Source organism: Sparus aurata, chromosome 3 (genome assembly GCF_900880675.1).
Source record: "Sparus aurata chromosome 3, fSpaAur1.1, whole genome shotgun sequence".
NCBI classification, from domain to species: domain Eukaryota; kingdom Metazoa; phylum Chordata; class Actinopteri; order Spariformes; family Sparidae; genus Sparus; species Sparus aurata.
Window position 1 is genome coordinate 18,416,043 of NC_044189.1, and position 26,313 is coordinate 18,442,355.

Genomic DNA, 26,313 nt, shown 5'->3' on the forward strand with positions numbered 1-26,313 from the left:
TATATATATATATATATATATATATATATATATATATATATATATATATATATATTTATTTATATATATATATATATATATATATATATATATATATATATATATATATACAGAGACAGAGACAGAAGACAGAAAAATACCTGCTTTACATACAGCCAATCAAAGCATTTCATTTTCAACACATTTGCAAACAGCAGTAACATTGTCAGTATTTTCTGCCATTAAGACACTGGAGTCACCACTTTCAACCAACCTATATCAGCTTTTCTAGCTAATGCCCTCTTCTTATCTACAAATAAAACACTTCGACATGTCCTGTACCTACTGAAAGTCCAACCAAGCACACAGCAGGAGTAGTCACTGCTAGCGGCTGTTTACAGCTAGATAGATAGCTAATACATAGCTGGTCAGTTGCTCACACTGAGCAGCTTAAAAACGTAATGTGAACACTAGTCAGTTGAGACGGTAAATGCTGTGGTCGTCATTCTTCAACACCACTACAATCAAAGAGTGTCTTTTCTCTGCTATTAAGCTGCAGTTACTATATCTGCTGCTCTAACTTGTGAAAAAATGTTATTTGTAGTCCCATATTGTTACATGAAAAATTGACTTGAGTGGTGAAATTTGTCAAATTGTTTGTCAAACGGCACCGTTAGGTCTGGGTCAGTACCATCGGATGGATTTTTATTTTTTCATTTTAAATGAATTTGCTTACATTCTCTTCCTCCAGTGTAGTTGATAAATCGAAGGAATTCTTATTATGCATATTTAATCTGAATTCTTAAAGTACAAAAAGTAAATATTCAACATTTAATATAATACAGTATAGCCTATGTGTACTTATGGAGGATGCATATATAATACTTTCTAAGCTCTGAATCTACGTAAGACTTGATAAATATGAACAATTAGCTTAGCATCAGTTTGATGCTATTGCATTAACCTCTTCGGGCCTGTGACTCCCTAATGTCCCTCCAAACCATTCCAGGCAGAACGAGGGGAGAGCTGATGTGAGTTAATATGGGCTTTATGATATTCTGTTTGGTTGATATGGCATACATTGTTGGGAAGTTACAAGACTGTTTTGTACAACAAACGATTCCTGAGTTCAACCATGCTAAGGAGAAAAGAGTGAAATGCCAAACTGTGGATGCATTGATGATGTAAACTAAAATGGTAACCTAATTTAGTATTATTATTTGTTGATACCACTCAGATCTGTAATATTTATTTTAATATTCCTTTGTAGAAAAAAAAATCACCCTCCAGCCGCCATCCAACCATTTCAAACCACCTCTGACTACAATAAATTGTTGGAACGGTTCCCTGGATCCCGTGTTTAAGTGTGCACCACATCAGATGTTATGTGAGCCAACACCACCACAACCAATACAACTCTGTTCAATGTATAAAATAGTCAATAACTCTACTGTGTCAGTATTTGGCTTTAAAACCTGACCTAACCTTACTGAAACACACCATTTCTATTAGACATTAAGGAGATTGCAGACTACCTTGCATGTAATATTGGACTATTGTCATCCCATCTAGTCCAATATTACCTTGCATGTAATATTGGACTAGACGAGATGAAAATAGCCATAAGTCAAAAGCAGACGTATAAACAACCGTTGAGGGGTTTCAAGCCTGATGTGGACCCCCGTCTCCTCAGGAGCCAATCAGGAGCTCTATTTTTAGAGACTGTGAGTGTAGAGCTGTTCGGGCAGCAGATGGTATTTGAGAGAGAGCGGGGTGCAATTTACAGTAAACAGATTTTTTATCCTTGGCAGGTCATGGAGAGAGCTACAACAGTATGGCGATTTAATAAGAGTGCTCAAACAAACTGGCAGGACAAGATTGAGAGAGACTAACCTCAGCATGACTCTGAAACAAGCCCTGAAGCCACTAACTTGTTTACTCAAACAAATTGTGTATATAGACGCAGAAGGTGGATGAAAAACTCTGCAGCCTCTTAAATTTACAAAGAGCAAAGATACAAGGATTAAAAATCTTCAGACAGACACTGCTGTAGCACAACTAATGACCTGGATATGTGATGTAAAACATGTATTATTATTTTTTTTTTTATAAAAAAAGAACATGTGCACATGAGCTGAAAAGAGGCTTTAAAGATATAATATGTAAGCATTCTAAGTTTTTATCAGTGTCTAAAAATTACTACACCTTTGTGATACGTTTTGTTGAGTTGTGTACAATCTTTCCAACAACATTTAAACCATGTTTACTAGAAGTAACATTGTGTTTCATTTGTTCACCGTCGCTATAACTTGTGGGTATAAAGAAGGAAGTTGGTGAATGAGACTATAGCCCTTTTCACACAGAGATCCAGTATTATCACTGTAATGAAGGCTCGCCCTTTCACAACAGCGCAAGAATACAGAACACTGGCGTTGCGGAACCAAAACAGGCATGATGGCACACATCATGATGTTTACAACTGGTTTCCACCTGTTCATCTGAATGTAGCGACCGACTGTTTATAATCATATGGATGCTGGTATAATGTGTTGTGATTGAGATCCTGGCCCACCATGCATCCTGGACAAAGTTTTTTGTTCTAAATAACAATCACATAATCACCATCAGTAAACAGGACACTGTCTGACTCTCTCACTCACAGGTATGGATGCAGTTTTCTGGGGTAAAGTGACAATGGAAGGAGACAAAGACAAACTAATTAGTGGAAGGAGAAAGACATGGTGAGTTGAAGTTTTTTGCTATGAGTCACATCACATAATCACCACCAATTAACTGGGGGGGACAGAGGCTGTTTCTTTGGCAGAAATGTGACAAAGAATCAGTAGGACGGAAACTCTTCCAAGAACTTTGGTATTTTTTTCCACATATAAGTTGCCAAAGACATTACCAGTTACCACATAACTTTTGTTTGGTCCTGTAACATCGTTTTGCATGTTGAAGTGTGTGACTTTTCTCTTTTGTTTGACTAGTGCAGTGCCTGTAACGAAAGTGTATTCCTATAAAAAAGTGGGAGGTTAAGGAGCTTTTTCATGGATGGCCAAATGAGGCTGTGTTTGAAGGTGGGACGTCAGGGATATTTAGGTTTGTTGTGAAATCCGATATTCCAAGGTATAATTGGCTGTTTTTGACTATTTTTGATTTTGCCATTATATTTCACCTTAAAAACTATTTACTTGGTGTCATTATTTTTAACACAACCTCACATGTGTGACTGTACAGTTATTTTTTTTATTTTGACAAACTGTATTAACACAATGGACCTAAAATCACAAAAAAAACATAAAATCCGAGTAGAAAAAGTTTAATTTTTTTACTGTGAAAACCACAAATAAACTTATTTACAACAAACCATTTTTTTTACTTATAATGCAAATATAAATTGTTGTTTGCTAAATTTGTGCATACATTTAAAAAATTTACAAAGTTATATGTAACTATTTACATTTAAATGCAGGCAATGCTCAGGTCTGCCTGTACTCCTTGAGAGCTGCACTGCCTGCTCCACATTCAGCATCTTCTCATTGTTCTGACTCATTAAACGAAAAACCGACTCCACTACACACTAAACACACTACACCAAACACTACATAACACACTAACTACACACTCCAAACACGCTAAATGTAACAAATCTCTCAACTCTCAATATCTCTGTCCGACCGTCGTTGCCTGTCAATCATCCGCCTAGGTCCCTCCCACAACTTCCTGTTCCTCAACAACCAAACTTGCTGCTTGGACACTTTCATGACAAAAGCCCGTTTTTACCGTTTCTTCCTGCACCAGACACAAAGCAAACGTGACGACAATGTTCGCGAAAAAGCGTGGCGGACATTATTTACCCTAGGTCCGGTTTTGGACGTGCAGATGCAGCCGGTCCGTCGCCTCGGGAGGTGGGCCGTGTAGCTCGCGGCTAGCGGCTAGCAGCTAGCTAGGGGCTAGCTACACATGAACATCCACAGATTCCGATTCCACTTTGTTGTCCGCGCGTCTCCGGATCTCCTCAGACCCCAACAGACTCGGACCAGACTCGTTTAATCTCATTAATGCACAACAGTCAGTTTAGATGCACAGAACAGAACGGACCGAACCGCCGGCAAAATCCCGGTCCAGCTCGCGCCGCTGCAGGTATAAATCCGCTTGTTTCTTCAGGTACGTCGTGGGCTTGAGCTCTGCAGTGATTGGCTCTGGTGCGCACGTGGCCACGGTGTGCAGTGATTGGCTCTGGTGGACTATGCTCGGCGGAATTTGTAAAGCATTTATGAAATAATTTATTCACGGTATCATTGCAGTCCAAACACATGCTTAGATGCACACCACTGAACCACGCAGCAGCTATGTTGAAAGTCTCGGGTCAGTGTGATCCTTATCCGCAGAGATATTTGACCAACAGACACATACACACACACACACACACACACACACACACACACACACACAGACAGACAGAGATTCCGTGCGTTTATAGATAGATGAGTGAAGGATATGTGTAGCTGTCAGACTGTGAACACCATCAGACCGACACACTGTTGCCCCACGCTGCCGGCTTTTCCATTCTCACAGACTAGCTCGCCTCTGCTGTGGCTCTGATACTACCTCTGGGTCAGTGGCAGAGCCCATCCACATCTGTATCTTTCACACAGATGGCAAGGTGCCTTCTCCAGCTGGCCATCCCAAAAATGCACCAGAATACAGGAAATCAGATCTACCAAATTCAGAATTTTCCTTCCCCCATTTTAACCCACTTTCGTACAAAAAATCAAAATCAATTCTGCTTAGGGCCCCCAAAAGGATTGGGCCGGCACTGCATACTTCGTATTTAATACTGCACACTGACTTTACTCCCTACAGTGATAAGTCAGCCTCGGAGGATCAGGGAGAAGGACAGACCTAGGACTATTATTGATAAGTGAGACTTTACAAGTTTACACTAATTCAGAGTTCCAAGTCAAGTCTCTGATAGTTTCAGGTCTTAGTTTCAGATTTTCTCAATTCGTTTTTGGAAACAAAATTAAAACATTTAATTAATCATTCAACAGTCATTCAACCTCAGATAGACAAGTAATTAACTGGCAACACATTCGGTAACCACTTGTGTTATGTTCTCATGTCCAACTTTTCAAATATGCAAAGTTCCTGTTTTTCTGTGTTTTACATCATTGTATACTAAATGTAAAATTTTTTAGTTTTGGACTGTTGACATATCAAGAAATTTGAAGGAGCCACATTGTTTATTCCCTCACAAATTCAACTGAATGATTTGTTGATCAATTATTGATAGATGTATTGTATAAGGAAAATATTGCTTCAAGGAGACGAAGAGTCGGTAGAACAGTCAGGGTGACAGCGACTTTTCCACATACAGATTCCATATATCCAGTGAAGGATCTGTTTAGCTGTCAGAATGCGAACATCAGAAAGTCACACCACTCCCCTGCACCGCCTTTCACATAGAGGTAGACTCAGGTAGATCAGACTCTGTTTCGCCGCCTTTGTAACTTTTCAAGACACAGAATACAATGCAAATAGAAGAATACAAATACATGGGCAAAACATAGAACAGAGAAACTCAAACGTATCCCTTTGTGTCTGTCTAATGAGAATCAATCTTCAAAAGCTGCAGTATTGGTAGTACCGATATTTTGGGATCAATCCGCCCAAACCCTTGCACTGACATTCAACTCATGTCTGTGCTGGAAAACTGAGAGAAAGATGTTTTAGTTTAGTTTATCTCCAGTCTCAGTGTATGTATTTTCGGTTACATTTTTTTATTGGTTGTCAAAAACAGTTATATAACTAAATAACGGATTAATTTTATCGCGAAGCATTTAAAGGAAATGGAAAGTCTTGCATCTTGCACTGCATCTAGTTTTTACTGACCCTGAGCCTAACCATACGGCCAATCCCTCCAGACCAACTTATCAGTCTAACCCTACAGTACTTGGTTGTTTGTCAGTGACCAGCAAAGTTCTTGGACAACACATGAGGGGGAAAGGCAGCAGAAGTGATGTGACTGTCCTTGGAGGACTGAGAAAGAATGGCAGGGGTTATCCACAGTGCTCAGCAGCAGTGTTCTCTGAGGTGGATGTTTTATGAGACAGAGCGAAACTGTGCAGTTGACCCCCAACCATGAGCCTCTGCCCTGCCACACACACTAAACTCCACATTTATCAGGCAGATACACTAAGGGTGTGTGTGTGTGTGTGTGTGTGTGTGCGCGTGTGCGAAAATTGAAAATAAGGATGAGGCTGAACACCACAGTGTTTCTGCCTCTGAAATAGAACTAGAGCTGGAAGAAGCCTCCACTTGCAGCAACAAATAACGTGAGCAGCATATAATTCTCCATCATCTTATCCACTCCTTTATAGGGTCTTTTACTGGTTGAGGTATTTTGGAGGTACTGTATGGGCTGATAATTTTCAGAAGGTAGACAATTCTCGGTTAAGGCTCACTGGTGGGTGATGTCTGTATGATTTACACCTTCCATAAAGCTGTAATAGGAAGGACAATCAGCAGCTTGTATCTGTGCAGCCTTGCAGGGTATTTACCTTTTTATGTGGGTGTAAATTTGACTCGTGCCAAGGACAAGCCTTGTTCCAGATGTCTTTCCTTTTTGTAATGGCTCATAGGGCCACATATAGTACAAACACAGAACAACGCCACAATAACCACAAAGATGTGGGTCAGTCAGGGTCATTCATGATGGTCAACATGTTAAATACAATGGCTGAATTTAAGGATTTGGATCGGAAGCAGACAGTGCCTTTAAAACCCAGATGGTATTTATGTTATTACACCATCAGATCCACACAATTAAAAAAAGAATAAGAGTACTATAAAGAACCTTTAAGTGGTTATGAAACAATCTCAATTGAATACTGGTGCCACTTTATGACCTACATGAACAAGGCAAGACCATCGGTGAGAAGATTGACTATTTCTATATAACTATTATTAGGCCTCTATCCCAACGTGTCAAATACAGCAGGTTAGTGGTCTTACACTGTTAAGTGACACTGTAGTTACCCATTCAGCATCACTTTTTGAATTTCCCCCCAGTTGTATATGTAACGGGAAAAGAGTCAGTCAAGGGGTGGTCAGGGTGGTTGCATTAGTCATATGTAACCCACATGGTTACTAAACCCATTTATGTAATTTAGTAGTGTTTACATGCCCCACCACAAGGCGGTGCATCAGCCCTTGACTCATTGCCATGATCACACAGCGCGTGCTCACGCTGAGCCGAGCTGCAGACCAGAGCAACCACCGATATACAAGCTGACGAGCCCTGGTAAGAAGATACATTTTAGAAGCCACAAAATGATTATAAATCCCTTTGAATCATATAACTAACCGGTCGCTTGCTTGTTAGGAACAAGTCTTTTGTATTATGCTGGATGAGAGGAGCCGTTTCACTGTGTGAGCCCCCTGAGAGAACTCCGGTAAGCGTGGCTGCTACATGCTAAGAGGCTAGGCCTTGTTGTTAGCTTGTTGATGTAGCTTGTTGTGTGAAAATGCCTTTTATTGAAATACTTTTCTTTTTTTTTGGAATTCACTTTTTATTGGCTTTCATCAAGAAAACATATACATACATACATACATACATACCCACGTACGTAGTAAATTCAAGCCCCAACAGAGCATCTACACAAACAAAACACAAACAATTGAAGACACAGAGGGAGTCCGACAGAGACAGTAAACATACTTACACCTAAACAAATGCATGTAAATGCAAACTGGTGAAAGGAGTTCATAGGTAGGGTGCAACCCGCCACTGTATCAAGATGCTGCAATATAAGGGCCCCATATTTTCATGTATAACTCTTCCTTATCTTGCAACCTATAACAAAGTCGTTCGTAGGAAGCAATCTTGGCCATTTCATCGAACCATTCCTTCACTAATATAACTTCTTTCGATTTCCAGTGTCGCAACACTATCCTGCATCCAGTAATAAGTGCTGTTCTACACCATACTATCTGGTGGACAGTTAGTCCACTTCCCTTCGGTAACGCGCCTAATAGACAAAGCAGCGGATGTTGTACCAGAGTAGAAGACATCACAGTGTTAATGAAGGAGATAATCTTAGACCATAGTAATTCTATCCTGGGACATGAATACAACATATGAACAAAAGTACCACGAGAAGCATCACATCTCCAACACAGGTCTGAATTTCTAAGTCCTAACCGTGCCATTTTACATGGAGTCCAATAAGTTCTGTTGAGAATTTTATAGCTAATCAAACGGGTCTGCATTTCCCTTGATACTTTAAACCATGATTCAATTATTTGCACCCATGTTTCACCTGATATCTCTTCCCCTATATCCCTCTCCCAGCATCTTTTAAGACCTTTATAACTGGGTGACTGAGACCCCCTTAGAAGGTTGTAAAAGCAAGATGTTTTCCTTTTGAAGTGCCCCTCCAGTTCCAATCTGGTTTGTATTTCAGTTCTAGATATAAGCGGTAATTTTTAAAGGTATGACAAGATACAACTCCGTAATTGAAGATATTTCCAAAAATCCTTGTTTGAGATTTTGTACTTTCCTCTTAATTGTTCAAAAGAAAGAAACTGGTCTCTATCAAATAAATCCCCAATATAAACAATTCCCAACTTAACCCAACCAGTCCATGAGAATGTTTTTTTACCTATCCTGAGGCTTTTATTGTGCCACAGAGATGTTTTGTTTGTAAAATTAGAATTTAAGCCCATGATTTTATGCGAGGCTTGCCATGTCTCTTGTGAGAAGGCAAGGATTGGGTTATCATAAGGGATCACATCGTTAGTTTGAGTAATAAAGGCCTGGGTTGGGTAGGGGTATGTGAGTTCCTTCTCTATAGATACCCACGCAGGTGCTTGGTCAGCTGACATGTATAATTTCGATAATTGTTTGAGACAGAAAGCATAGTGATACCAAGCTATGTGGGGGAGGCCAAGTCCTCCATCCTCAATAGCGGCATACAGTTTTGTCTGGTTTATATATGGTTTTTTGCCCGCCCATAAAAAGCTATATACGGCCTCATTATATTTCAATAGCGCATTGTGTGGCATGCTTAACGGTAGCATATTACTTATGTAATTAATTTTGGGAACTATTATCATCTTTAAAATGTTAATTTTACCAAGAAGTGACAGTCCCAATTTTGTCCAATTTCGTAATATAAGCTCTATTTTCTGAATTAAAGGGAGAAGATTGATTGTCATAATATTTTCCAGCCGTGGAGTGATCTTTATACCCAAGTATGTCAGGCCAGATGGCTGCCATGAAAACTGCCATCCCTGCCTGATGCTAGGTGGACAGACTCTCGACAGGGGCATCGCTTCAGACTTTGACCAATTTATTTTATAACCAGAGACACCTGAAAATGAGTCGATCAGAGTGAGGATATGAGGTATAGTTGTTGATGGGCGCCTGCACAGTAACAAAATATCATCCGCGTACAGAAGCAGTTTGTGCTCCTTACTGCCAGCCTTAATGCCCATTATATCATTATTTTGCCTAATAGCAATTGCTAAAGGCTCAAGAACCAGAGCAAATATTAAGGGGGACAGGGGGCAACCCTGCCTTGTCCCTCTATGAAGCTGAAAAGGGGGAGACCTCCTGCCATTTGTTACTACAGATGCCTTGGGATTGTAATATAATAATCTAACCCAGTTAATAAAAGAAGAACCAATACCAAATTTTTCCAAAGACTGAAAAAGGAACGCCCACTCCACCCTGTCGAATGCTTTTTCAGCATCCAGCGAAAAAGCTACTGTTATATCTGTTTCATTTCCAGCTTGCCACATGAGGTGAAGCAACCTGCGTAAATTATCAGATGAAGTCCTATTCTTAATAAAACCGACCTGGTCCGGGTGAATGAGTTTTGGTAAAAAAACCTCCAACCTAGATGCTAAAATCTTGGCAAGAAACTTGGCATCGGCATTGATCAGTGATACAGGGCGGTAGTTGCCACATTGCTGTGGGTCTCTGTCTTTTTTATGTATTAAAGTTATTAAAGCCATCTGCATACTATCTGGAAGAGAGCCTTTCTCTAAGGCGTCCTTATAAACTCTATGGAGTTTTGGGGCAAGAATATCTGAAAAAACTTTATAAAATTCAGCTGGGAGGCCATCCTCCCCAGGAGATTTCCCACCCTGAAGGTCCTGTATAGCCTTTTTAACTTCTTCCAATGTAATGTCTGCTCCAATCCGGTCCTGTTCCTCCTGTAATAGAGTTGGGCAATTTACAGTGGATAGAAAAGAACTAATATCTTGAGTATTAGGGTTGTCTGATTTATAAAGACTTTGATAAAATGTGGCAAATATAGCATTTATGTCCATGTCGTCTGTTTTCAAGTCACCGCCATGATTCTGCACCCCAGATATAATTGATTGAGCATACTGCTGCTTTGCTCTCTGTGCAAGAAATCTCCCTGTTCTCTCCCCTTGTTCATTATATTTTTGTTTAGTTCTGAATAATGTATATTCGACTTTCTTTTGTAATATAGAGTTGTATTCCACTTTTAATTTATTTAGTTCAAGAAGAATGGAATGGTCAGATTGAGTGGAATGCACATTTTCCATTTTTTTAATGTCAACCTCCAGTTCCTGAAGACGTTGAACCGATCTCTTCTTCAAATATGAACAATGCTGGATGAGTCGGCCTCTAATCACAGCTTTAAAAGCATCCCACTCCACCGCTGGATTTGACACTGAGCCTTCATTATTCACCCAATAATCCAGTATCTCGCTTTTAATAAATTCTACTGAATGCTCATCTCTGAGCAGGGATGAGTTAAATCGCCACCTAGTGGACCGACACTTGGGTAACTGGCCTAAACGCAGTGCCATCCCCACCGGTGCATGATCGGATATTAAGATAGTACCTATTGTTGTATGTTCAGTGATAGAAAGCAATGATCTTGAAATCAGAAAATAATCTATTCTTGAATAAGAGATATGTGGATGGGAATAAAAGGTAAATTCTTTGTCTGAAGGGTGGAAAAATCTCCAAGCATCTACTAAATCTAGCTCCTCCTCCATTGTATCAATTGCTTTTTGTGCCTGTGAGGGCCGAGTGACACCCCATTTGTACGTTTTATCAACCTTAGGATCCCTAACTTTGTTAAAGTCCCCGCCTAATACTATATATGAATTTCCAAACTGTGTAATTGCATTGCTAATATCTACAAAGAAACCTGGCAGGTCTGCTGTTGGAGCATATATGTTCATCAAAGTACACCTAATACCAAAAAGTTCAGCATCCAAAGCTATCCATCTCCCTTCTTCATCTGATTGTTGTTCAAATATTTTGATGTTAAAATTCTTCCGAATTAAAATGGCGACCCCCCTCTGACTAGAAGACCCGGCACTGTAAAGAACTCTCCCAATCCAGTCCCTTTGCAGTAATAACGAATCCTTCTTCTCCAAATGAGTCTCCTGTAGGAAGACCAGATCTGGATTTTTCTGTTTAAGATACAAGAGAATCTTCCTCCTTTTGATGGCTGAGTTTGCACCCTTAACATTCAGTGATATTAGTCTAACCAGTTCCCCCATAATTTGTTGTTAGATGTATAATGAAACTAATACTTAATCTTATGTACCCACTGATTACCAAAGAATACCTATAGGTCTCCTGTCCTGTTAGAACTCTCCCTCTTGAAAAGACTGAACGTACATAAAACTCCACACTTACAAAAAACACCCTAACGCAACATATAAAAAAGACAACAGTGAGTGAAAGCAGAACTTGAGGCTCTCCAACTCTAACTAAACTACGATAGTGCATCCGCATGAAAGGGGCACCTGGCCTGCCCTGGCTCCCCCCCACCCCACCCCCCAATCTTTTAACCCTTTATCACATAGATGTATTTTCATATATGACCCATAATAACTATTAGCCACAGCTGAACATTTTATGTCTTCCAGGAGTTAAATTAAATCAAATAAATAAAATGAAATAAAATAAATAAAATAAAATAAAAACAACAAAAACAAAACAAAACAAACAAAAAAAGGCCACAACCATCAGCCCACAAAGTGCACATTCATTATAAAAACTCTGCCCATACATGTGTATATAGGCTACTCAGAACAAAAAAAAAAAAAAAAAACAAGAAAAAAAGGACCTTGTATCCTTTTCTGGAGACAGATGTGGAAATAACAGCCATGAGTCCAGTTTTTGTAATGAACACCCAGGAGGATAACTAAACAACATACCTATAATAGTCTTCATGAATTTCAACCCGACACACAGTCCTATATTCCGGTGTTCAACCCTGCGTTGTGAGGAAGGCAGCTGCTGCATCTGGCGAGGTGAAGGTGTGGGACCTGTTGTTTGCAGAGACTTTCAGAGTCGCGGGATACAGCATGGAGTATGACATCCCGCGCTCTTGGAGCTGTTTCTTCACCATGTCGAACCTCCTACGTTGCTGAAGCACATCCTGAGAAAGATCCTGAAAAAAGGAGATCCTGTTGCCTTGCCACTCGACTCTCCTCCTCTCGCGGGCCGCTCGAAGAACTGCTTCTCTTGCGCTGAACCTCAGAAACCGAGCCAGGACATGACGGCTGCGACTGTCGTCTCGCATCGGGCCGACGCGATGGACCCGCTACAGTTCAAATCCCGCATCCACGTCCAGCTCCAGTCCTTCAGCCAACAAATGAAGCATGAAGCCTCTTAAATCCTGCTTTTCTGCGTTTTCAGGTATGCCTGTCACACGCACATTATTCCGCCTGCTTGCATCTTCTAAGTACGTAACTTTATCCTGGAGCTTCTTTAAGTTTGATATGGCGGAGTCTATGCTAGCCCCACGGCTGTTGCTAGCGTCCTCGAGATCAGAGATCCTAGTTTCAGCCTCCGTCACTCGCGCCCCCAGTTGTTCCACGGTGGTTTGTAGCTTCTCCAGGCCTGTTTTCATACTACTCACATCAGCTGCAATCCCGTGCAGTAGGTTTTTGATGCCAGCAAGCTCGGACGCCGTGTTGTCAGGTGTGGTCGGTCTCAGGTCTTGCGCCTCCATCTTGTTCTCCGCCGTACTCTTTTTGGATTGTTTCGATGAACGAGGAGGGTTTTGCCTCGGGTCTTGTGACATATCTATTGGTCGCCCTCTCCAAAACTATCTGGCAAGGTTTAGTTGACATATGAAGGCTATAACATGGGGGTAGGGGAGCCGAGTAGAGCAGAGCCGAGAGCTAAGCAGCCATGTTGGCGCCGCGCCTCACCGGAAGTCCTTGAAATACTTTTCTTAAACCAATCGGAGCTACGGGAGTGTTTCCTAATGTTTGAACCCACCGTGGTACTCTCTGTATCATGGTGAACCATGTAAATTGACCTTAAAAAGATCGCTTGCTGAGTTAGCGCGATGCTATCGCTAATTGCGAACAGTGCTGCCGCTAGCGCTAGCTCCTGTAAAGTGTAACGTGAGTGCTAACTGGTAGCTGGGTAAGCTAATGTGCTGCTACTGCGATTTATGAGAGAAATGGAGACAGTGGATGATGATATTTGTGTTGATAAGATGCCAGGTTGTGATAATTATTGTTTTCTGATAACTGAGATGTATAATGTGTTTATTGCACTGAAGTTGTTTAAATATTCATATTGGTTAAAAAAAGAGATTTAATACTGTTCATTTATGGTTAAAAAGGTTAAAACGAGAAATAAGTTGCAGTTAAAAAGATAAATAGTGATTAAAGGGGCTGTTTAAAAATATAAATAGCGCTTTATGAAGATAAATAAGTGCATTTATGTTAAGATGTAAGTTCATGGTGTATCTGTCATAGTAAAAATACTTACCGTAAATTTCCAAATAATAGCCGGGGCGTTTATTTGTTTCAATCACCTAACAGACCAGGCGTTTATTTGGGACCAGGCGACAATTTGGGACAGGCGTTTAATTCCTTCCTTACAAAAATCTTGCTCAGCTAAACCAGGAAAATATGGTCATTTACGCAAATTCTTTTATTAAATCAGTACGACTACAACATTTACATTTTTTAAAAGTATGATTACAGCACTGTAGTTAAACATTTTTTTCCTTTTGTCAGCACAACACTCTCATACAAACTCAATCAAACCTCAAACCAGTAAAAGATTGCTGAATGAGGAAGGTAGACAGTATAAGGCCAAATACTGAACAACAATGACCTGTATATCAGCAACTTGTTTTGCGAAACACACAGAAAAAATTACATGTACATGAATATAAAAAACATGAAGGAAGGTGACCCGAATTAGACAACAAGAAAACTGTTAGACCAAGTCCATGTCCATCCTCTCACTCATCCTCCTCATCAGCATCCTCTTCATCATCATCATCATCATCATCATCATCATCATCATCATCATCATCATCCTCCTCAACTACCAGTTCATTTTCAAACTCTTCACCCTCATCTTCCTCCTGCTGCTCAGCTTCTCCATTATCCTCCTGCTCTCCTCGTCTGGCCTGAGCCAACATCTCTCTCCCTGCTGCACATGGCTCTCCTTCTTTTGAAACAGTGGATCAAATGGTCCTCACTGCCATCAGCTGCCACTGTCAGGCCACACACCTTAAAGCACAATATCCCAAAAACTTATATTAATTTACTGTTATACTCTCTCTCTTTCTGTCTCTCTGTCACTCACATACACACACGACACTCTCTCTCTTTTTCCACACAGAAACAGACAAACTCACACACATTCACCTTGAAGGATTTTTTCACCAGCTCCGTATCCAACTCCGCCCAAGCTTTAAGCACCCAGGCGACAAGTAGGCGACGAGCTGGGGCTCTCAGGTTTCCTCCAGCGGTGTAGGTTTTGTCCACGTTACCGGCCATCCAGCTGTCATATGACTCATGCAGACTGGCTTTGAACAGCTGATTCCAAACAACGTCAGGTGCCTGGATGTATTTTGTACATCTTCCCGGTATCACAGCCGTAGTTATGTTGTAGCCCCGCTTGAGCTCTTGTTTAGTGGCCTGGCTGATGTGGCATCGGTAGGAATCCCAGACGAGGAGACGAGGACCAAAGTTGAATTTCCCCACAACTTTCTGCAGCCAGTCTGCAGTCACGTCGTCATTCATCCACCCATTTTTAGAGGAGGCTACCACCACTCCACCGATGCTTTGCATCGCCTTGACTTCCCTGACACCTCCTTTGAAAACCACAAAAGGTTTCAGTTTGGTCCCGTCCGCTTTTGCCGCAAGAACGACAGTCAAGTGGCTCTTCTCGTGGCCTGTAGTTTTCAAAGGGACACTGCGGACCCCACGTGTCTCCACAGTAGTGGACCTGACCATGTCGAACCACACCGCCGTTTCATCCATTGCTATGATGTCTCTGTCCGGTATCTTCTTTGTTTCAATCATCTGAGAGGAAAATGTCACAAACGTTACTAGCTTCTCTACGAATTCTTTGGCATCCTTATGGGCAAAAGTTGTACGTCTTCTGGAGGTAAAGTTGTTGCGGCTGAGGAAATGGTTCAGCCAACCAACACTCGCGGCAAACTCCTCACCTCTGCCGTCACTCACGGTGGCGTACATTTCTTTCGCCATTGCCCTGATCATTTTACGGGACACTGTCTTGTGGCGTGCCCGTTTGCTGATTACCCAGTCCCGCATATTTGACTCAAGCTCCTCGCTCGCCTTCTTCCTCCCTCCACCAGGCAGCCTGGCCCTTTTGCTGTCCTCCTCAGACAGACGCTGAAGCTCCGTTTTGTTTTTCCGCCAGTCTCTCACTCTCTTCGGGTCAACGCAGAAACGTCTTGCGGCTGCTTCTCCCGAGTTTTCTTCAGCATATTTTACGACTGAAAGTTTGAATTTTAAGTCGTATTTCTGTTTTCTTTTCTGCGCAGGGGCCATGGCGAACGTCAATGTGATGACTGACTGAAACAAGCATAACACTTGAATAAGGCGAAGAAGAAAAACGTGCCTTGTCAGTGGTCACGCCTTCTTCCTTGATTTTAAAAAAAAATTACTTAGACCCGGCATTTATTTGGAACCGGCGGTTATTTACCAAAATATACACCTGCACCCTGCGTTTAAAGGGGACCCGGCGGTTAACTGAAACCCGGCTATTATATGGTAATATACGGTATACTGTACTGTAAATGTATATAGACTCATTTAAATTTATTTGAATACTGTATATCCTGCATCTGGGTATATATATGGAAGCTATTTAGAGTGAAACGTGAAAGTAGAATGATGTCATGTGATTGAATAGAGATTAATGGTTATGTTTCTACTCTCTATGTGTAGATTGTTTTTTTATTTGCCAGAATAGGAATTGATTCAGATTCCGAGCCGCAGAGGTTCGGTGGCAAGCTAGGAAGGACAAGTGACTAAGACGGAGTGGAGAGCGGTGTGGCCAGCCGTGGGACTCACTCCGAAGAACCCCAGACATCATCATCTCATTTCACTTGTTGACACAGATAAGAAAATAATACAAAATCTACCCGGGTAGTAGTCACATGAAGAGAACATTACACCCCCCCCCCCCCCACAGAACGGAACTGAACTCTTAACTTCTAATACAGAAGAAACGACACTTTTATTTGAACTTTTCCTTTTTATTTTCTTTTTCTTTTTGATGAAAGAGCTCTATTTGTTTTGTGTTCTTTTTTTTTCTTTTCATACACTGCCAGAAATTTGCAGGTGAAAGGCAATAAATTGTCAACTTTCAACTTCACGTTCCCTCATTTGAATAATTCGGTGGTCCAACTCTCCGAACCTAGAAAGAGTGTAAGTGTCAATAGTGTGTTCTTCTAGTCAGGCTAAGGGCGCTACATAAAACTTGGCGAGCTAGTTCCAGGAGGAGTTGATGGTTGAACAGTTGATAATTCTTTTGCTTTCACTGACAAAAAGTGAACTGCATATTTAGAAAACTGTGTTTGTTGTAGTTGATATTATGGATGTTATGGAGGCTGAAAATGTGAAAATACCTAACTCTGTCTTAGTAGATGGTTTAACTGGTGAAGCGATAGACAATGAGGTCATTGAATACTTAGGGCAGCACGGTCCTATTGGAAGGATAATCAAGGTGACCAGTTCAGAAGCTCGGTTTAAAGACACGACTATCGTGGAGTTTAAGTCAGGTGAGCCCATTCAGTTTCTGCAGAGCACCTTGCCCTGCAGGTGACCCACTAGTAACCCAAACATTACTAACCACATTCAGTGCCTCTCTGATCTGTATGCAGCTGATAGAGGTTCAACCTTAACGCATATTTACTTAGCTGAGCTGAAAGGTGTTGCTAAGCTAAGCGGCGCTGACTTTGAGAAGGTTTTGCTGGAAGAATTGACCAGAATTCACGAGTCAACCAAATCCCAAACAGCTGAACCAGGTATGTCCAAAACGGATCCTGGACCTCAGTTGACCAGTGATATAACCTCAGCAGAGGTATTGACTAACCTGACCCAAACCCCTGTTAAGTGGTCACTGACTCATGAACATGACTCCCTTTCACTCATTGTAGGTGCAGAGGCATTACCCTCACCTAAGAAACCAGCTTTATACTTATCCTCTGAACAACTCACCTCTCCTGAAGTCCAAAAGGTGGTAATCGAACATGTCATCAGGAATACTGACGTGGTTTCCCAATATCATGGCGTTTTTCTGGGAAAACTCCCTGTCCCAGCCTAGAGTCTGACTATGATACATGGCGTAATAATGTTGATTTCTATCTTGCTGATCCTTCCATGTCTGACAAACTCAGTCAGAAGAATAGTAGCGAGCCTTCTCCCACCCGCTGCCTAACTCCAGCCCCCAAGACTATCTTAGTCTGCTCGATTCAGCATACGGCATCGTAGATGATGGAGACAAGCTTTTGCTAAGTTTCTGAATACAAATCAAAACTCAGGTGAGAAACCTTCCACCTAACTGCAGCGACTGCAGACAGCCTTGATTAAAGTGGTTAAGCGAGGTGGCCTTGCTGCTGTTGACTCAGAACGCCAGCTCCTCAAGCAATTTTGCAGGGGTTGTTGGAAAAACAGTTTAATCACGGGTTTACAGTTGGAGCAAAAGAAAACCAGCCCCCCCTCATTCTCAGAGCTGCTGCTTCTGTTACGCACAGACGAAGACCGTCAAGCTGCTAAGTCAAACCGAATGAAACAACACTTAGGGTTTTCTAAGACCAAAGTTCAGTCAAACCCCATTCAGTGTTTCCTCTAGGATTTTTTTCAGCAGCGGGGGCAGGCTCTCGGTGAGCCGTGGCGGCGTAAACAAATAACACTTGACTGCAGATTTTACTTTTATGCCCAGCATAATCCCCCTTTTTATTGAATGGCTGGCATGGAAAATGGCTTTTTAAAGGCTGAATGTAAAAATAAAAAATAATAACGAAAATACAACAATAGAATAAAACAATAAATAATAATTTCTTGATGGGGCTGTAGAATCAGTGGCAAAGATTGCACCCAGGCTCAGAACAATGAATTTTTCTGGGTTTTGAGAAATATTTGAACAAGCTCATCTGAAAATGCAGTCAGCAGTTACATCATGGCGTGTATATTATCAATTAGTTTACTCACGTTAGCGACACTGCGTTGAGTTGGTACCGGGCCCAATTAATTAAGCTACCGATATGTTACGTAACCTTAGCTGGCCATCAATATTTTGCGAATGTCTATTGAACTTATAAAAGCTTAAGCTAATAAGTCTACCATTTCTCCGGTGAGTCGTTGCCCTATTTTCAAGATGACACTCCTCTGACTCTCCGACCTGGTGCCTGGGTGCTTGACGTGATGTCACTTTCAAGGCCGCGCTCTCGCAAGGGCGGGCCGCCACTCCTAAATGAATGTAGAGGAAACACTACCATTTCTGTTAATGATTGTACCCCTGATGATACTGACATGGTGGCTGTAGCCTCTGTGAACCCTTCTGTTGACACGAACAAATTAGAACAGCAAATTGCTAAGTTACAAGCTCAGATAGCTTCTCCTAAAACATCTTTGAGTAGCAACCCAGCTCAGCCTTCCACTAAACCAAATAAGAAAACAAAACCCAAACCAAAGACCCCAGCTGAGCCAAAATCCCCAACCCCAGGTGAATCAACACCTGAAAAGAGGCCCCGACCAGGCTATTGCTTCAAGTGTGGGCAGGATGACCATATTGCGCCCTCTTGCAGCAATGAGCCAGACCCTGATCAGGTTGAACTAAAACGGAAAGAGTTCAGGCAGAGACAGCAAGCCTGGGAACAACAAAACAGACATCATTTAAACTAACCTCAGTTCCTGTGGAGGGACTGACAGGAACTGAAACCAAGCATACATGTCCCAAAGCTGACCCACCCGATCTAGCATCCATTCACTCTCAAAACCTAGAACATCACACCAAGCTCCCAAGAGGACTTATTGGGAAGAAGTGTACTGCTAACATCACAGTAGCAGGAGTTGAGTGTAGTTGTCTCCTTGACACTGGGTCTCAAGTGACCACAGCGTCCACTTCTTTCTACAACAGCTATCTTTCACAACATCCCATTCAACCAATTGAGGGGCTTGATGTTGAAGGTGCTAGTGGTGCCACAGTTCCATACTTGGGTTATATTTCCCCTTGTCCTTAAGTTTCCAAAGAACTTTGTCGAAACTGAGCCTGAAGTCTCTACTTTGGCAGTGGTTGTTCCAGATATACGTACCAACGGTGAACTTCCTGTACTAATAGGGACGAATACACTTGATGTCGTGTATGACGAGCACTGTCATGAAAAAAATCCAAATGATCTGTCACCTGTTTATGGCTTTAGACAAATCCTTAATACTCTGAAGCTCAGGAAAGAAGTAAGCTCCACTGGGAGAGTTGGCTTGATGACCCTGAAAGGCAGAGAACAAAGGGTGATACCTGCACAAGGGAAGGTGCTTCTAGAGGGTTATGCTAAGGTTGACACTACAGATGAATGGGTCATTGTCGAACAGCCTAGCACTTCCACATTACCTGGTGGCATCTTTGTAGAGTGTTGTCTTGTTAGCATGCCCAAGGAACACCCCTACAAGTTACCTGTATGGGTAAGAAACGAAAGTGAACATGATGTAACAGTTATTGCTAAACTTCTTCGCCAATCGTCGTGGTTCGGAAAAAGAATGGGGATGTCCGACTTCGCATCGACCATCGGAAGTATAACTCCCTGACAATCTGAGATGCTTATGCACTTCCACACCTTGAAGAGTCTTTCTCAGCCCTTGCTGGATCCAAATGGTTCTCGGTAATGGACTTGAAATCTGGTTATTATCAGATAGAAATGAAAGAATGTGACAAACCTAAAACTGCTTTTGTGTGCCCTCTGGGTTTTTATAAGTTCAATCGTATGCCCCAGGGTATCACTAATGCCTCCAGCACCTTTCAGCGCTTAATGGAGCGGTGTTTGGGTAGCCTTAACCTAAAAGAAGTGCTAGTTTTCTTGGATGATGTCATTGTGTTTTCAAGCACCACAGAGGAACATGAAACACGGCTTTTGCATGTTCTCCAGCAACTGCGGGAATATGGTTTGAAATTGTCTCCATCAAAGTATCATTTATTCAGAGCTTTGTGCACTACTTAGGGCACATTGTCTCCAGCAAGGGTGTTGAGACTGACCCTGAGAAGGTGAGTGCCCTTTGCACTTGGCCACGTCCCAAAACACTTAGTGAGCTCAAATCATTCCTTGGTGTTGTCAAGGAATATTCTAAGATAGTAAAACCCTAGAACGACCTTACTGGTGGTTATCCACCATGTAGGAAGGGCAGAAAGGCAGCTCCTTCCCCTCCTGGGTACTTGAACACCAAAGAGCCCTTTGCCGATCGATGGACACCAGCTTGTCAAGAAGCATTCCAAACGATCATAGACAAGCTCACTTCTGCACCAGTCCTTGGATTTGCAAATCCAAAACTCCCTTATTTTCTTCACACCGATGCGAGCACTTCTGGGCTAGGTGCCGCCCTTTACCAAGAGCAAGATGGTGAACTACGTGCTATAGCTTGCACCAGTAAAGGGCTCTCTCCCAGTGAGAAACATTACCCAGCCCACAAATTAGAGTTCTTGGCTCTGAAGTGGTCTGTGGTAGAAAGATTTCACGACTATCTTTATGGTAATTTGTTCACGGTTGTAACAGATAACAACCAATTGACATATATTTTGAAGTCTGCCAAACTTGACGCCGCTAGCTATCGCTGGTTGGCTGCTCTTTCCACTTTTGACTTTAACATCAGGTACAGGGCTGGGAAGAGCAACCCAAGATGCATACGGTCTCTCCAGACGACCTCATGATGATCTGCCAGATGATGATGCCTTCCTTGAGGACAGAGAGCGAATGAAACAGTTTGCTTCTCATCATCTTTCCCCTTCTCCTGACCACCTTGACTTACCACCTGACATAGTCACTGCTTTATGCAGTCATCACCTCCTTGGTGAGGTTGATGGTGACATACCTTCTGTCACTTTGGAAGAGTCACTGGATTTGCATGCAGATGCAGTACCGGATGCTTATGGAGAAGTGGAATCATTAGGTTGTTCCATCATACCTACATTCAGCGAAGCAGATCTCCAACATCATCAGAGGTCTGATCCAGTCATTGGGAAGGTTATTAACCTGTTGGAATCTGGAAATGGGACAAATCCCAAATATATCCCTGATTCATTGGAACTTAAGCTGATGCTTAAAGAATGGAAGCGGTTAGAACTGAAAAATAGCCTCCTCTACAGAGCCCGCCAGTCGGTTGGTGACACCACTTACCAGTTTGTAGTTCCTATGTCTCTTCGGGCCTCCATTCTCTCTTGGCTGCACGAAGATATGGGACACCTTGGTCTAGACAGGACTCTTGACCTTATTCGTTCAAGGTTTTATTGGCCAAAGATGGCTAAGGATGTAGAGAACAAGATCAAATCATGTGGTTGTACCCCTGATGATACAATAATCATTATAATCATTGTCAAGCCGCTGACTCATGCTTACAACTGTACAAAGAACGATGTGACAGGGTTTAGTCCCTATGAGTTGATGTTTGGGAGCCCACCCAGGCTACCTGTAGATATTGCGTTTGGTTTACCTGTTCAGGGTGGAGCTCCCAAAAGTCACTCTCAATATGTGAAGAATCTGAAAGCTCGTCTTGAAGAGAGCTACCAGATGGTAATCAAAAATTCCGCAAAGGTCGCCGAATGGAACAAACGCAGGTTTGACAGGGTAGTAAGGGAGTCAACACTCCATGAAGGTGATCATGTGATTGTATGGAACCTGCGGTTAAAGAGCAAACACAAACTTGCAGATAAGTGGGAGTCAACTGTATACAGAGTCTTGAACAGAAAGGGAGATTTACTGGTTTATACAGTGCAACCCATTAACCACTTAATGAACGCCCCCATTTTAAGGTTCTTTTTCCAAAATGACATACCGAAATTAAAAGCATGACAGCTCCCACATAGTTTGAGACTCAGGGATGTGGTACCATTGGAAAGGTAACTCCGTCAGGTTTATTCTACAAGTGTAAGTATGATTCTATGACATACTGACACAGAGTTACAGAGGTTGGAACACAGGTTTTGGTTTCCGTCCAATTCAAATGTCAGTAAACTGACGAAGATATAAGGGCTCAGGTATGTCTATGGACACAGCAGACACAGTTAGGACATAGCCACATATCTCAGCTTGCTACACTCAAAATTTGAAGTCAAAAGACTAAAAAATTGATTTTTCACATTTTTTTTTCTACAGGCATGTCTGTGCGTTTTGCTTGGGTCCTTTTTGGAGACTCCAAAAGGGACTTTTGTTATCCAAGAGCGCCCACTGAGAAACACAATCTTGGTCTCAAATGATGCTGTTTTGATAAGAAAAATGTTTTATATAAGTATTATAATTGTAAAAAACTTAGCACTACAAACAGAACAGTTCAAGATGACAAAAAAGAGAATAAAAGAGAGCAAACCAGTGCAAAACGTCACAGTGCAAAAATGCAGACGTCAAACTAAACTACTTACATAAATAGAACATAAATAAAAAATACCGAAGAAAAAATACAATCAAAGAAACATAAATACAAAGGCATTGACATAAAAAAAAAGTTACAGTTTACAAAAAAGTCAAATGTTTGGTTATGGCAGCCCCTGTGTAGTGTGCCATGCATTATAGCAGTCCCTTCTCACCATGAAACACAGGGACACTTTGCATGTGGTGCATTGGACAGTGGTCTTCTGGTGGCAGTGGACACATCGACGCCTACCAGAGGTGCTGTCCTGGGTGAAGTGCACAGGCATGTGTGGTAGATCAGGAGTAGCAGGACAGGGAGTTTGAGGAGTGGCTGTAGTGGGAGAGGCCACTGCCTTCAACTCTGTCACAAGGGCCTCATGAAATGCCTTTTGGGTCAGTGGTCTCTCCTGCCTCACAACAGCCAACTCCTTGTGAAGGATGTATGCATTGACTATGGAAATGTCCAGGAAGTGAAGGAATATGACCGGTACCATTTTCTGGTCTTGTGGAGGACATTGTAGTAGCCGATCATGGCGTCTGAAAGGTCCACACCACCCATGTTTCTGAGTAGACAAAAAGAATTATATTGAGAACAATGCTTTGAATATAAATAATGCATTGATATAAACATTCAATGGTTCTAATCAAACACATATACATACATATACATATACATATATATATATATATATATATATATATATAAAAATATATATATATATATATAAAAATATAAAAACATAAAAACAGAATACATACTTGCTATAATCATTGATCCCTGATGGCACGGGGATGTCTTGGAAGGACCACTGTCCATCTGCCCCCTTCACCCTCCTTCGGGCAGTGTCCTCACCATGGGCGGAGTGTATTGTGGAACAGAAGAGGACATCTCTTGTGTCCTTCCACTGGACAAACACCACAGGTCCCTCCCGAATCCCTTTGATGGTGCCACGAGGACACCGTGGAGTGAGGCCACCCGGCTTGCCCTTCGGATAGCCAACACGCTGCTGCCGGATGGTCCCGCAGGCCCAGATGTTCTTGTCCAGTAAATCTTGGAACAGGACAGGGCTTGTAAAAAAGTTGTCTACAAATAACTTGTACCCTGTCCCAAGTACCTGACAGTCAATTAGTGTCATGACTGAGTCGTAGCTGAGGCCTTTGATGATGGGCATGCTTTTGCCTTCATATATGAAAAAGTTCCATGTATAGCCATTGGCAGAATTGGCAAGCACAAAAAGCTTATAGCCCCATTTTGTGGGCTTGTCCTTCATGTATTGCCGTAAAGCAATACGGGCTTTGGATTTTACCATTCGTTCGTCTATTGCAATGTTTTGGTGAGGGTGGTAGTATGTCATGCATGCCTGTCGTATTTTTCCGGCCAGACAGCAGTGAGGGTGGAAATTGCAAATTGAATAGCTCTGATTTTTTCCAATAGTCATTTACTTCTTTGACTTAACCCTTTAGGCGCCAGAGTCGCAAATCTGCGCTGTGTACTGAACAAAACAGCTGTTTTCTCCCAATAGAGTGTTACATGTTGTTCATACTCCCCACCACTAGTTGGCAGACATCCTATACTTAGACCTTAGCTCATAAAAACGTCTTGCTTCAATGCAAAATGTTCGAGGAAGTCCCATGCAAACTGTGGGGTGAGAGAGCGGAGACAGTGCGCCAGGAAGCTGTTTTGCTGAAGGGGTATTGCTGGATTCAGAAGTTATTGAGACGAAATAAACGACAATGGCATGCAAAAAGTTGACACTTAGGGAAGTGATTGCGCTCCTATTCGGTGATTCTGATTCTGAAGTGGAAAATCTAGCTTTGGGAGATGACGGTCGGTTGATTAGTGAGCTTGCTAGTCCTGGTGCGTCTTTGAATAGCAATGGCGGTGCCGCGCAGAGCGAGGAAAACGCACAAGCACTAACACACGATCCTTTGCCCAATAGGTGGGAATGGAAATGATACACGAACTCGTAGTATCAGTAGGGAAGTGAATGGATGTGGTAGAAGTAGCGGTGGTGGTGAGAATAGCGCTGGGTGTCAGCGTAAGTGTTCACTCTTTCCACCGCGACGGTCACGTAACTCTTCTCACACACTAGAGGAGATAGAAGGGGGAGACGTGGGCAAAGTGTTCATAGAAAGGCTGATGGGTGTCGTAGGGGCAACAGGGGAAGGCAGAACAGGGCTGGAAATGATGATGATGATAATGGTAATGGTGGCTGGGCTTACTTGAGAGATGAAGTATATGGATAAAGCCCTTTGATGAGCAAATTGGATATCGTGGTGACGGAAAGCTAAGCAATGATTCAAGGTCTATAGTTTTTTGTCCCTCTTTCTGACTGATGATTTCTGGTATCTTATAACAATGGAGACAATGCTCATCAGTATTTAGGCTGACATGAACTAATTCCAAGTCCACAGTTTCATGAATGGTATGATGTAAATGTAAATATATGTATATATATATATATATATATATATATATATATATATTGTTATTATTATCATATAATAATAATAATGATAATAATAATAATAATAATAATAATAATAATAATAATAAAGAAGGAGAAGAGAAAACAAGAAAAAGGGAAGAAAAAAAAGTGTCCTCCAATGGGGGGGATGGTGGGTAAAAAAAACGTATACTTTTTACATGAGTTTTGTGGTGTACTAATAGTTTATGTTTATGACTGTTGGCTTACAATTTACTTTTTCCCTGTTCATTTGATGTGTGGACAACATAACAAATGGATGGAGGGGATGAATCTGATGAAATAAGTTCAACTCTCTTTCAAAATACCAGGTATTTCATGGAAATTACATAATCCAATATGGCCGCCACCATATGATGTCATAATATGCAAATTAGATGGGAAAAATTACTCCCTTCATAAACTTTAGGTCATTCTCAATATTTGTCTCATTTACACTTTGTCTCTATCTCAAACTACATTCAAGCCAGAGCCTTCTGAAATTTAGATGTCAAAATCTAGTATTTTTTAAAATGAAACCCGGCGCCTAAAGGGTTAAAGCAACCCCATGTATATAGCCATGGCAGTATAGCCTCCCTTGGTAATTTTGCTCCATGTTGTGGGGTGCTCCTTTTCTCCATATGCATTTGAGTTGTTGATTATTATTTGCAACAATGCATTAGACATGTAGAGCTGAAACAGTTGCAGCGCTGTGTACTGCACTCCTTGCAGGAGCTGAGAGCCTGGCGTGCAAGCTGGGTGGAAGACCGGCTGATCAGGTGTGAGGTCTGCTTTATCAGTGCCTTGCCACCCATCCTCTGGACTCTGCCCTGTGCCTCTGCCTCTCCCTCTTCCTCTCCCTCTTGCTCCTCCTTGGCCTCTTGCTCTCCCCCGAGCCCGCCTTGGAGGCTGTGTTGAGGTGGAAGGTCGCTCTTCATCCTCCTCCTCCTCTTCAGACTCCT

At 41.9% G+C, this 26,313-nt stretch overlaps 1 protein-coding gene and 1 long non-coding RNA gene across 2 annotated transcripts in view; one reads left to right on the forward strand and one right to left on the reverse strand.

Moving 5' to 3' along the window:
* LOC115579435 (uncharacterized) overlaps positions 1-26,313 on the forward strand; it is a 36,482-nt gene that overhangs the window by 6,163 nt on the left and 4,006 nt on the right. Inside the window, exon 2 of the long non-coding RNA XR_003983647.1 lies at positions 2,642-2,720. This is a non-coding gene — a long non-coding RNA (uncharacterized LOC115579435). The remainder of the gene's footprint in view (positions 1-2,641; positions 2,721-26,313) is intronic.
* On the reverse strand, positions 23,286-24,278 carry LOC115579432 (piggyBac transposable element-derived protein 4-like). Its single transcript, XM_030412972.1, has 2 exons — positions 23,646-24,278; positions 23,286-23,449 (listed from the first exon to the last, which is right to left on the reverse strand). The coding sequence occupies exons 1-2, from the start codon at positions 24,239-24,241 to the stop codon at positions 23,338-23,340; spliced, it is 708 nt and encodes a 235-aa protein (XP_030268832.1). The 5' UTR covers positions 24,242-24,278; the 3' UTR covers positions 23,286-23,337.

Excerpts from the sequence above, each read along its gene's own strand:
- LOC115579432 (XM_030412972.1), bottom strand. The coding sequence starts at position 24,241 with ATGACATACTACCACCCTCACCAAAACATTGCAATAGACGAACGAATG. Across the intron at positions 23,450-23,645 it reads GGGATCAATGATTATAGCAA|AAACATGGGTGGTGTGGACC; the intron begins GTATGTATTCTG and ends TTGTCTACTCAG.